Source organism: Lepidochelys olivacea (genome assembly GCF_965140295.1).
Source record: "Lepidochelys olivacea isolate rLepOli2 genome assembly, chromosome: 7".
Lineage (NCBI taxonomy): Eukaryota > Metazoa > Chordata > Testudines > Cheloniidae > Lepidochelys > Lepidochelys olivacea.
In genome coordinates, this window is record NC_140417.1 from 53,515,894 (window position 1) to 53,529,209 (window position 13,316).

At 40.7% G+C, this 13,316-nt stretch overlaps 1 protein-coding gene across 1 annotated transcript in view; it reads left to right on the top strand.

The window, feature by feature from the left end:
• ANXA7 (annexin A7) overlaps positions 1–13,316 on the top strand; it is a 55,362-nt gene that overhangs the window by 13,588 nt on the left and 28,458 nt on the right. The window contains exons 2-4 of the mRNA XM_084635207.1: positions 5,436–5,490; positions 9,406–9,634; positions 11,295–11,402. Coding sequence (XP_084491333.1) covers positions 5,437–5,490; positions 9,406–9,634; positions 11,295–11,402 — 391 coding nt within the window. The 5' untranslated portion in view covers position 5,436. The remainder of the gene's footprint in view (positions 1–5,435; positions 5,491–9,405; positions 9,635–11,294; positions 11,403–13,316) is intronic.

The window sequence follows — 13,316 nt, forward strand, 5'->3', positions numbered from 1 at the left end:
CTACAGGTGTATCATGGAGTCCAGGGTCATATGAGCCAGTCACATGCCCTTGAATGCTTTGATGAATCATAGCGAGAGCCATTACCCATATTTTGGCTAAGGCATCCACAGGATGGCCCACCTTGCAGGGATAATCTTCTTCCTTGGCCATTTGTGTTTGTTAATGGGCCATCAACTTGAATGGTCCATTCACAATGTGCAGGCTAAACTAGATGCAAACTATCTTGTGGGTGTTACGCCAGGAGCAAACACATTTGAAATACAGGTATGTAGTCAATATTCATAACTTCAGATACAAAAATGATATATGCATACAAACAGGATAATCATATTCAGAAAATCATAACTTTTCCATTGACACCTTACATGAGATAATTTGTACAAGATTTTTGCAGTTGTATAGCAGTGGTAGCAACAATGATGTACATGGTCATACGTTAATCCTATAACATCACAATAAGTTCCTTTTTAATTGAAATTTGACTAAAGTTACTATATTCAGCCAAAAAAAGGGGGAGGGGAGAAAAATCCACTGTTTCTTTGGTAGAAATAAGTAGTAATTTGTAATATGTGTGGTTAAACATTAAAACACAAATCTGAAAACCTAAAATACTCATGCTGCATTAGGGATGCTTCCCCTTAATTTATCATATTTACTTTGATCAACTTGATCCATCTCCCAAAGCCTTCTGTTGCTTGTCTTTGGCACGGACGCTAAGGTTGCTTTACTTCTATAGTTGTCACATCATAGTGTTAACAGTATGACTTAGAGTGAGAGACTGACTACATGTAATCCTATACTATTTTTGTTTCAGCACTTGAATTTGGTCTGATACACTTTGATTTTTTTAATGTTTCTGCTTTAATTCTCAGCAAGTTAACTTTGTAAATGCTTGCTACTGTCTGTGTAGATGATGGTCAGTAAAAATGAAAGATTCCTGTTAAACATTAAGTTTTACTATCTGGTATGTTATGCTGAAATGCAGTTTTTAGTCCTGGGGGAATTCTGCGCCAAAACATTAAAAATTCTGTACACAATATTTTAAAATTCTGGTAAAATAAGAATTAGATAAGTTAATGGAGGCGAGGTCCACCAATGGCTATTAGCCAGGATGGGCACGGATGCAAAACCATGCTCTGAAGCATCCCTAGCCTGTGTTGTCAGAGGCTGGGAAGGGGCGACAGAGGATGGATCACTTGATGACTACCCCTTCTGTACATTCCCTCTGAAACACCTGGCATTGGCCACTGTCAGAAGACCGGATACTAGGTACATGATACATGGACCATTGATCTGACCCAGTATGGCTGTTCTTATGTAAAATTCTGCATATTTTATTTGTCAAAATAGCACAATATAATCATGCTCATTTCAATTATTTTGGTAATTTATTTCAAAATACCTGTCAGCAAGTATGTCTGTAACAATACAGTTTCAGGAAATTTTTGGGGGGCAAATAGATTCCCTACTAAGCATATTAATACAGTCTGTCCCCCTCACTAGCCCTTCTGAACCCCAGTCTATGACCCTTCAGCAGCCCTGTGTGCCCCACACTGTCTGTCCTAACTTGGCTCTGTGGTCAGGGTACTGTGATGAATGCAGCCAGCTGCTGGCTGTTCTGGCACCACAGTGGTCTCTGGTGGGTGAAAGGCGGAACTGCAGCACTTCTTGGGTAGAATGTATTTTCTGCAGAGAAAAAAATTGTGTGCCAGATATGAATTCTGCATGTGTGCAGTGGTGCAGAATTTCCCCAGAAGTAAGTTGTCCTGGTCAGTGGATACATAGAAATGCTGGGCAGTTATTGACCATAATTGCACTTTTTTCTCACTTATGCAATTTCCTCCACTGTGCGTGAGCGGATGAGACTGCCATTTTACTAAAAACTGTACAGTAGGTAGTCCCCAGTCAGAGTGCTCGGATCGTCTTTCAGTAACTAGGGTTTATGAATATCCCTCCACTTTGATTGGAACTATCCTTAGAACTCCCTGTCTAACTGCCCAAAAACAGTTGGCTGATCCTGTCCCACTCCTACTAATCCCCTTCACTAGCCCAGATACCATTTATAATTTAAGTAAGAAGGAAATTATTTTTTGGAAGGGGAACTAAGGAGAAAATAGTGGAGGAGATGGGTGCTGAGTGGGGAGAGAGTCAAAAGATGACAGCCAGTGGGGCATATGGATGGGGCTTTTTGAGGTGACTGGGCAACAAAATGGGAGATGAAATTCAATGTTGATAAATGCAAAGAAATGCACATTGGAAAGCATAATCCCAACTATACATATAAAATGATGAGATCTAAATTAGCTGTTACAACTCGAGAGAGAACTTGGAGTCATTATGGCTAGTTCTCTGAAAACGTCCACTCAATGTGCAGCGGCAGTCAAAAAAGTGAACAGAATGTTGGGAACCATTAGGAAAGGGCTGCATAATAAAACAGAAAATATCATATTGCCTCTGAAGAAATCCATGGTACACCTCCATCTTGAATACTGTGTGCGGATGTGGTCTCCCCCATTTCAAAAAAGATATATTGGAATGGGAAAAGGTTCAGAAAAGGACAACAAAAATTATTAGGGATATGGAACGGCTTCTGTATGAAGAGACATTAGAAAGACTGGGACTCTTCAGCTTGGAAGAGAGATGACTAAGGGGGGATATAATAGAGGTCTATAAAATCATGACTGGTGTGGAGAAAGTAAATAAGGAAGTGTTATTTAGTTCTTCTCATGACACAAGAACTAGGGGTTACCAAATTAAATTAATAGGCAGCAGGTTTAAAACAAACAAAAGGAAATATTTTTTCATGCAACGCACTGTCAACCTGTGGAACTCCTTGCCAGAGGATGTTGTGAAGGCCAAGACTATAGCAGGGTTCAAAAAAGAGCTAGATAGATTCATGGAGGATAGGTTCATCAGTGGCTATTAGTCAGGATGGATAGGGATGGTGTCCCTAGCCTCAGTTTGCCAGAAGTTAGGAATGGGTGACTGGATGGATCACTTGATGATTTACCTGTTCTGTTCATTCCCTCTGGGGCATCTGGCATTGGCCACTGTCAGAAGACAGGATACTGGGCTAGATGGACCTTTGGTCTGACCCAGTATGGCCATTCTTATGTTCTTATTTTCTTAATATTCTATTAGAGAATTCTGTAGACGTAGAATAGTCTATATTGAGAATGTAGGGGTGAAATTCACCCCAACTTCATAAAACCTAAGTATTCAGTTTCTATTCAGATAAGTGCAGAGGTTACATTAATTCCTTCAATCCAGGGTCAGGGGCTGCTGCTACTCTGGATTGTGGGCTGAAATAGTAGCTCCAGCCCCTCCACATTGATTGCGCAGGATACTGTGTCCACTGGATCTGCAAACACTCCCCTGGCTAACTGCAGGGTGTAAGTAGTAGTGTGGAAGACTATCATCAGACTTTCACACCAGGGATGAATGTTACTTCATCCCTAGTGCAGATCTATAGCTGTCTGGCAGTTGTACTTGCTTAAGGGAGATAATGCATATTGAAACCAGGCCTTTGTGAGGCTTTTCCTTTACCTGAATGTTTCCTCCCTGTTTTTGCCTGACTTCTGGGTAATGTTTGCATTGCAATAATTAATGAGTCTGGAAACATTTGCTATAAACATCCATTTTCAGTGTTTTCTACTCATTAATAAATATTTGCTTTCAGGTTGAAACTTAGATCTCTGCAAAACTTTTTCATGCAGCACTTAGCTGTTCTGGTTTGTTTGTTAATGGCTTAAGAGAGCAATGTAATTATGTGCTGTGGGTCATGTTCATCATAGTAGAAGTTTTAAAGGCCATGATATTTCTTATGAATGACAATGTTTACTTCAGTGGGAGTCTGGTGAGGATAAGGTTTTGTAAATTATTTTAAAGATTGCAGGTAGCTGAGAGGTGGTTAATGAACATTGAAACAATACCACGCATGAGAGCTGAATAAACATACAGTTCTGATTTGCTGGCAGGTTTAGGCAACTATCCTGACTTTTTTTTTTAAACAAAAAACATATTTTATCATCTTGGGTTTAAGGAATCAATCTCTTCGTGTTTTGGTATGGAGCTTTCCCTGTTGCCCTTTCAGTTGCAGCAGTAAAGATTTATCATTTGTTAGAAACAATGCAAAATGGTGATGCTGGGGGTTTTAAAAAATTGAATTCTGCTACTTGATCTCCATTATTTTTGCTCACTGAGCCCTGGTCTACACTATGAGTTTAGGTCGAATTTAGCAGCGTTAGATCAATTTAACCCTGCACCTGTCCACACGACGAAGCCATTTTTTTCGACTTAAAGGGCTCTTAAAATCGATTTCTGTACTGCTCTCCCGACGAGGGAATTAGCACTGAAATCGATCTTGCAGGGTCGAATTTGGGGTAGTGTGGTCGCGATATGATGGTATTGGCTTCTGGGAGCTATCCCAGAGTGCTTCATTGAGACCGCTCTGGACAGCGCTCTCAACTTAGATGCACTGGTGAGGTAGACAGGAAAAAGCCCGCAAACTTTTGAATCTCATTTCCTGTTTGGCCAGCGTGGCAAGCTGCAGGTGAGTGCAGATCTCATCAGCACAGGTGACCGTGATGGAGTCCCAGAATCGCAAAAGCGCTCCAGCATGGACCGAATGGGAGGTACGGGATCTGATCGCTGTATGGGGAGACGAATCCATGCTATCAGAACTCAGTTCCAAAAGATGAAAAGCCCAAACATTGAAAAAATCTCCAAGGGCATGAAGGACAGAGGCTATAATATGGACCCACAGCAGTGCCACGTGAAACTTAAGGAACTCAGGCAAGCCTACCAAAAAACCAGAGAGGCAAACGGCTGCTCGGGGTCATAGCCCAAGACATGCCACTTCTATGATGAGCTGCATGCCATTCTAGGGGTGCAGCCACCACTACCCCTCCCCTGTGCTTTAACTCCGTCAGTGGATTATCATGCAACAGGGGTGCACATTTTGGGGATGAGGAGGAGGATGATAGCGCACAGCAAGCAAGTGGAGAAACCGTTTTCCCCGAGAAATGATAAGCTTCAGAAACCATTTTTAACTTCCATAAATAAAATACGATGCTCCTCTTCTAGCTCCTGATCTTGGAAGGTGCAGAATGCCCTTAGCTTTACTGGACCAGACCCTTACAGAACGCTTTCCTGGGAGACAATTCTCTTCCTGTATTTGTCTGGTTAAACAAAAGTGGCACTGAGTGGCATGATTGATATGTGGTTTTCCTTTTGTATCTGCCTCATTAGGTTTGTGTGTCTGAAAAGTTCTGAAATGAAAACTTATATTTTTTTAAAGTAGCTGACAAATCAGTAACATGTACTGACCTCCACAGCTAAGCAAGATAATGCATACTCAGCACACAAACAACTAACTCATGTCACTGTACTTTAAATCCAAAAGTTGGTCACTGAAAATATTGTTCTTTTTCAGAATGTCATACCCAGGCTATCCCCCTTCAGGCTATTCTGCTTTCCCTGGATATCCCGTAAGTATGGCCTGTTTTTTAAATGCCTTGTACTTGCAGTATAGGCCACACCCTTGTGACTTTCTCTTCTGTCATGTCATGTGCTGGGGGAATATTAGTCATTACTTTCATGCAGGATATTTTTAGATTTACAGTCTCTGGCATCATCCCTCAAGATGTTCATGAGCTTGGGTCCAGATAATCTAATGCAGTAAAGAATTATTTCCTCTCCACGTGAGGAAAAAAAGCATGCTCCTGTAATGGGCATTCAGGGCATTTCATGGTCTCCTAAGAGACAGTTCTTTTGTTATTTGGTAGGCTGAGAGAAGCTTGGCTCAGTTTTGGTGATTTTTTTTGTTTTGTTTTGTAACTTGTCAATTCTCTTGATTTTCTTTGTTTTCCTGGATAGTCCTGTGCCTCTTGTCATGAGAACAGTGTTTATTCAGTAGTTTGGATCTACATTTGAATCCAAACTTTGTGACTCACTCCCCATGTATGTAGAAGTTCAAGGATCTTCTGATCTGGGGTTTCGCTTCAGCCTATTATACAGAAGATGTTTGAATCTAGATCAGTCATTGCTGGAGTTCACACATCTGGTCATGCTTAAGGTTCAGCTGTAATACCCTGTAGATCTGTGGCCTGATTTTTCAGAGTTGCTGAGTAAACTGTAGCTCCCATTAATTTCAGTGAGAGCCGTGGGTAATGAGCATCTTTGAAAATCTAGCTTCTTGCTTCTACACCGTGAGGACTTGTCTTTTGCTGCAGAGCAGTTTAGCTGATTTGTCTTGTCTTTTGGCTGTGGGACTATCATTCTCCTTGCAACTCATGAGTAGAATCATAGAATATCAGGGTTGGAAGGGACCTCAAGAGATCCTCTAGTCCAACCCCCTGCTCAAAGCAGGACCAATCCCCAATTTCTGCCCCAGATCCCGAACGGCCTCCTCAAGGATTGAACTCACAACCCTGGGTTTAGCAGGCCAATGCTCAAACCACTGAGCTATCCCTCCCCTCCCTCAGAAGATCTAAGATTCCACTGAATACTCCCGGGGGCATTCTGTGCCAAGATATTAAAAATTCTGCCACAATATTTTAAAATTCTGCAAAATTCTGTAAAGTTTATTTGTCAAAATAACACTACATAATCACATCAGTTTCAATTATTTGGTAATTTATTTCAAAATACCTGTCAGCAAGTATGTCTGTAACAATACAGACGCACACAAAAATTCCCCCAGGAGTAGAGAGTTAAAGAAACCACTATGAGAACCCATTTCCTGTTTCTCTGCACCCTCCCCCCCCCCCCCCCCAGCCAATACACCCAAATCCCCTCCTTCCCACAGCTCTGCCACAGCCCCCCCGGCCCAGATACCTGCACCTTCTCCCCGCTGAGCCCAGCTGTGGCCCACTCTCCCCCCCGCAGCTCAGATACCCGCACCCTCTCCCCCCTGAGCCCAGCTGTGGGGTCCCCAGTCATTAGTACTACCATCAGCCTCTGTCTCGAGTTAAGAAGTGGAAGAGTAGCTGAATGCTTTTAGATCAAATCTGCATTTAACAAACAGAACCAAACTTTTTTCCCAGAGGTGCTGAGCACCAACATATGCTTAAAAAATCAGGCCCTGCTTTTTTAAGGAAAAATCTCTAACTGAGGGTTTATTGTAGGTAAACATTCATAGTATGAAAAGTTATGTTGGTGAGAACTACCCTTTAAAAGTACACAGCTTGAAATCTGGTCAAATTCAAAAAATGAATTAAAAGTATTTTCAGATACTACACCTGCCATTAAGCTTTCTGCCTTGTCTTGTCAATCACATTACATATATATTATATATATATATATATATATATATATATATATATATATATATATATATATTTTAAAGTGTGTTTTCTTTACCCACTTGAAGTGTGAAAGATTCATACGAACAGGGGAAACCGTGAAACTGACTATATCCAAAGTGCTGTCAAGATGGACAAATAAAACAAATCTGAAAGAAGTGAAATACCTTTTCTCTACTCTTTCAGTTATAGTAATGTTAGGCATTTACTATAACAGTTTATTATATTATAACACAAAAAGTTTTCAGACAGAAGTGTGATTTTTTTTAAAGTGGATTTTGTCCCTTTAAAATAATAATAAATGGGAAATGGGAAATTCCTGATGACTTATATATGGCATATAAGAAGTTGGACATCAATAACAAAAAAAAAAAAAAAGAGTGTAAGAGAATGTTTGCAGTAGCATTTCCAACTTTACTGAAGAGTTTTTACCTAGCATTATTGCTAGACACATCACATTTACTCTACAAGTGCATACTATAAGTCAAATTTAGATTGTGAAAACACTTAGTTTGTAACATGTATTTTGATCAATAAAGATTTTCAGATAAATTTTGAATTTAAGTATCATTAATCATTACACTGATTTCAAAAGTTTTGTCACCATTCTTTAAAGCATAGCCCATGACAGCCTAGGATATGGAGATTATTAGTGCAGCCTTGAGTGTTATATGGTCTTCATTTCCAAAAAGCTTCAAAACAAACTTCAATACAGCAGAAGAGGATCAAAAACTAATCTAGAATCCTGTGGATGGATGAGCTGCACTGGAAAATTTAAGCTAGTTTGAGAACTGTAACATGATGAAAATGATTCATATGCAACAAACTCAAGTACTATGCATACAACACGGCTGCATTTATAATTTTTTCAGGGATTTGCTAATATATTCAGAATGTGTCCTAACAATTCTAGTGGCACCCTTTGTGCAGCTATAGTTAAGGGCTTTATTAGCCTTGTCTGTTAGAAACCTCTATTTTCATGAGCAAAAGTGCTGCACTGGATTCTGAAATGCTAAAGTTTCATCCCAGAAACACACTTGATTTCATTACGTGAATAATTGGAATATCTTAATTAGAGTTTTAATGAAATATTGCAGCTTATTCGTTGGGGATTTATTGCTTTGCTAGGTTTAAAATATTTTAAAATGTGAAATGATTGCTATTCTGCCTAAAATGAGTTGTACTGTTAGTGGTTTTTGGCTAGAAATTTACATTACAATTACTCGTAGGTGAGGTGTGTGGCCTCTGTATTGTCCCAACAGGCCCTGAAGTCAGGAAGTCATACTGACAGTGTTTTCCTAAAAAGAAAAGGAGTACTTGTGACACCTTAGAGACTAACCAATTTATTTGAGCATAAGCTTTCGTGAGCTACAGCTCACTTCATCAATGAAGTGGGTTTTGCTGACTCTCTGAAGTAAATATAAGGCAGGTGGGAATGGCCTTCTGAGCAGGTAGAATCTAATGTGTGAGCTGAGCCGTCCAGAGATAGGAATCTTGGGAGCAGCCAAGCCTGAGAAGGTTTGAATAGAGTTTTGTTGTACTGTTAATTTCTGTTAATAAAACCAAATCCCAGGAAGTGGGTGAGTATGAATTGTACACAATGTGTGGGCTGTGTTTGCAGAGCTGTTTGGGAGTGGCACCTGCCCAGAACTGATTTACAGTGAACCAATTTGATTTATATAGTCATGAACTATAGTTTCAGGAGCTCTTGGATTGCATATTTCTGAGATCTCATGTATGGCTATTAATCCATAGGAACTTTTCCCTCAGAGACCCTAGTCAATTTTGAATGTGCTTGTTTCAAGACCTGTATTTCATTTATTGCTCGTCTTGCTATTAGAGTGTTAACGGTCAGGCTCACACTTGACAAGGCAAATACATTTTGATGTCTCCATATCAGTACTGTTTTTTTTAACCCAGTAACAATAGTTAAAGCAAGTTCATCGGTGCAGATTTTTTAATTTCTCTCCTTTGTTAAGGGTTAAGTCAGGCTTTATTGTTAATTAAGTTGTGCATACTTTGGTACCTAGAGAAAGAGTCTTTATTCCCTTGTCTGCCTCTAGCAGATACACAAATATTCTCTCCATTATCTGTTTTCAGCCTACAGGACAAGAGTCTGTTTATCCACCTGCTGGTCAATACCCCTATCCTGCTGTGCCTGGAGGCTTCCCTCCTGTGGGAGGTGGTGCATATTCTGCAGCACCACCAAGTGGTGGGTTCCCAGGAGCTGCAGGATACCCTGTATCTGGAGGCTACCCTGGAGCTCCCCAACCTGGCGGGGGCTACCCTGGAGCTCCCCAACCTGGGGGGATGCCATCTTATCCCGGAGGTAATATTCAAGAACACTGTTCACAGGTTAATTCCATCATAATCAGTCCCTGTATTTGGTTCAGAAAATACAAAAAAGTAAGCTTTGTGTAGTGGTTATTGCAGGGGACTGGCACTCAGAGCTTGGTTCTGTGGAGTAGGCAATATTAATATTACAGTAGCACCCAAGGGCCCAGGTGCTGGGCACTATACAGACATGGAAAGAAGTGACCAGTGTCCTGAAGGGTTTACAGTTTAATGATACAAATGGACAAAAGGGTAGGGGATGGGAATACAAACAAATGAGTAGGTTTGTTTTGTTTTTAAGTGGGGTTAGAGGAAGGGAGTAGGAAGAGGAAAGAAGAGGAATAGAGTTTGTCACCAGTCCAGTCACGATCAGCAAGCTGGTTTTTGTTGGCAGCAGGGCAGAGGTGGAACTTTGTGGGAACAGGAGAATAGGGAGGGCAGGTGTGGGGAGGGGGAGAGGGAGAGAGTGAGTGTGAGTGTTTGTGCTCAAAGAGAAAAGGCAGAGGAGAGCTGTGGAGGGAGCCAAAGAGCAACTATTAGAGAGCATGGTTAGGTGAGAACATTCAAAGGGGAAAAATCAGAAAATTAATTGAAGCCAGTTCCTGATAGAAACCAGGTACAATAGAAAACCAAAGTACCGGAAGCACATGAAGGTCTTTCAGCTGTCGGTTCCGGTGGTCTGTCCCTGGAACTGACTCTGAAATGCAGCCTACATAGTAGCTCCAGTATTTCCATTTATGTCACTGACGTGTTGTGTGACCATGGTCAAATTGCTTAATCTCTTTGTGCCTCAGTTTCAGATAATGGGTAAGTAATTATTCTCTTGCTATTGAGTCTTATTTAATTAATAGCTATCAAATGCTTTATGCTCTAATCAAAGGGAGTATATATATATGTATAATATTAGAATATATTTTTTCACAACTTTCATTAGGGAAAGGATTTTAGGGTTGTTGCTGTGGATTCAGAAGTTTTGTTAATTTTGATGGCAAGGCTCTAAACACTGAATGTACGTTATTATTCACGCCTCTTTTCTACTTCAACCCCATTTAAAAAAAATAATTCTCATCTGCACTCGCTGTCAACTTGCATTGTATTCCTAGCACATGTGGTCTGGGTAAACATTTATCATTTCTTGTTTCCTGTTCTGCCTCGCCCCAGAGCCAAACTCTGACATATCAGTTTCTGAATCACAGGCTTCTCAGGAAAGCCCTCTGTCCCCCGTCCCCCCACTAGTGTTATTGCTTCTGTCTGACAATTACCAGAGGTCAAACTGCAAGCTTTATGAAGTAAACATACATGTGTTTTCCCAAGTCTAACATTATTCCAATGGAAAAAAACAAATGTGTTTCTCAATACACTTCACCTAAATAAATCCAACCTGAAAGGTTCACAGACTTATTTCTGAAGGAGATGAAGGTAAATCAGAACTGTTATGATTATATACCACTTTTATTCCAATCCGGTATCTGAACTTACGAGGCATGGTAGTAGCTTTTCAAATCTTTGTATAAATTATTAGGATATTGTTGTTTGTGTCCAAAGATTTTTAGTTTCAGTTGCATTGCACAGCATCCTACTCTGTTTTTATTATAAATCAACTAAAATTAGATGACCAAAAAACTTCTATTTTTGACTTCTTTTTTCCCCTCTAGCTCCTACAGGTCCTGGGTTTGGTGTCCCCCCTAATGGATCTGGCTTTGGTGGTTATCCTCAACCTCCATCTCAAAGCTATGTGGGAGGTGGACCAGCACAAATACCAGGTAGGTAATGGGGCTGTGCGTGTGCCTGTGTGTGCGTGTGCCTGTGTGTGAGCATCCTAGTCAGATACCAAAAAAGTCATATACCTAAGAGTTGCACCAAGGAATTCCAGGTTAAGAAACTGCAATTATGCCCACAGCTCCCTCTTTTGTTCCTAGCTATTGCAGTTGGATGCTGTGTCAGTCCTTATGAAGGACAGACAATTCCTGATGATTTCTAAGACCAATGAATGACTGACAGGAGAACTCAAATCTAAATAAATACTACATATATCAGAAAAGGCACACTTCCTGTTGGTGTTTATTTTCATAGAGTGTTTGGGATGCTGTTGTGTCTTGATCCTCAAGGCCATTGATGAATTGTGAAAACCAGAATGCACTAGTGATCAGTGCCTCTATGGAGAGGCTTCTGCATAGCCAAGAGAAATATGTGCAGAGCTCAGCAGTGAGAGTAAATCTCTATACCCACACTGAATTAAGCACTTGGGAGTAGGGGGAAGTATAAAGGAAGGTAAGCTGGTACTTAAAGGCAACCCAGTGAATGCAAATGATGTGCGTCAAGGACATTTTAAGGATTTTCAGTTGCCAGCTAGGCAACTATCTCCTTAAATGCGCTTAAGAGCAGCACTTAGAAGAGACTGAGAATGGGGACAGCTACGAGGGCATCTTAGTTCCTTTAAGAATTGCTTCACTAACTTTAATAGTGGTTAAGCCACTGTTAACACAACACGAGAATGTACGCCTGCCTACATATGAAAAATAAAATACACATGTAGTGTTTGGGTTTCCAATGCTTTCTAATGGAAAACCAGACTACTTTGGTTGTATTTTGCTTTAACAATTGTCAGTGTATCACTATTTATATTTAAGACATTTGTAAGTGATTTACTCTTCACTCTAGTCAGTTTAGTGATTAGAATATCTTTTATACTGAACTGTTGAGCTCCTTTTGAACACAGGTTGTTCCTTAGCTCTGAGTTTCCTGGCTTTTGTCATAGGGAGCAAGGGTTAGAAGGGAGAGAGTTCACTAGCTCCCACAGCACTAGTAAAATTGCTTAGCACTCTTGATGCTTTCTTACCAGCATGTGTACTGGAGCACTCCTGTGGCTTATTGGTATGAAGGGGTGCATCACAGAGACTCCCTGGGGACTGCCACCTGATGTGCTGAAACTACCTCTGAGCCTGTTTTCCCTCCCAGCTTGGGACTTCAGAACCCTGCTTTGTTGAGCCAGATACGCTAGTCTGCTGCAACACAGACCCGGGGTCTTACCCACACCCCCAAAGCTGCAGACTTAACTGAAAATGCTTAAGAGGTGCTCCTGTCTCTAGCACCCAGACACCCAGCTCCCAATGGGATTCAAACCCCAAATAAGTCTGTTTTACTCTGTATAAAGCTTATACAGGGTAAACTCAAATTGTCCACCCTCTATAACACTTCTGTGAAAGAAGATTATTGGAACATCTCTGAGGGTGAGATTTTATAAATAATCAGCTTCTTACTGTATTAGGCTTAGACTTGTTTTGTTTTATTTTGCTTGATAACTTACTTTGCTCTGGCTGTTATTACTTGGAACCACTTAAATCCTACTTTTTATACTAAATAAAATCACTTTTTGCTTATTAATTAACCCAGAGTAAGTAATTAATACCTGGGGAGTAAACAGCTGTGCTTATCTCTCTATCAGTGTTCTAGAGGGTGGACAATTTATGAGTTTACCCTGTATAAGCTTTATACAGAGTAAAACAGATTTATTTGGGGTTTGGATCCCATTGGGAACTGGATGTCTGGGTGCTGGAGACAGGAGCACTTCTTAAGCTGTCTTCAGTTAAGTCTGCAGCTTTGGGGCCTGTGGTTCAGACCCTGGGTCTGTGTTGGAGCAGACTGGCGTATCTGGCTCAACAAGGCAGGGTTCTGGA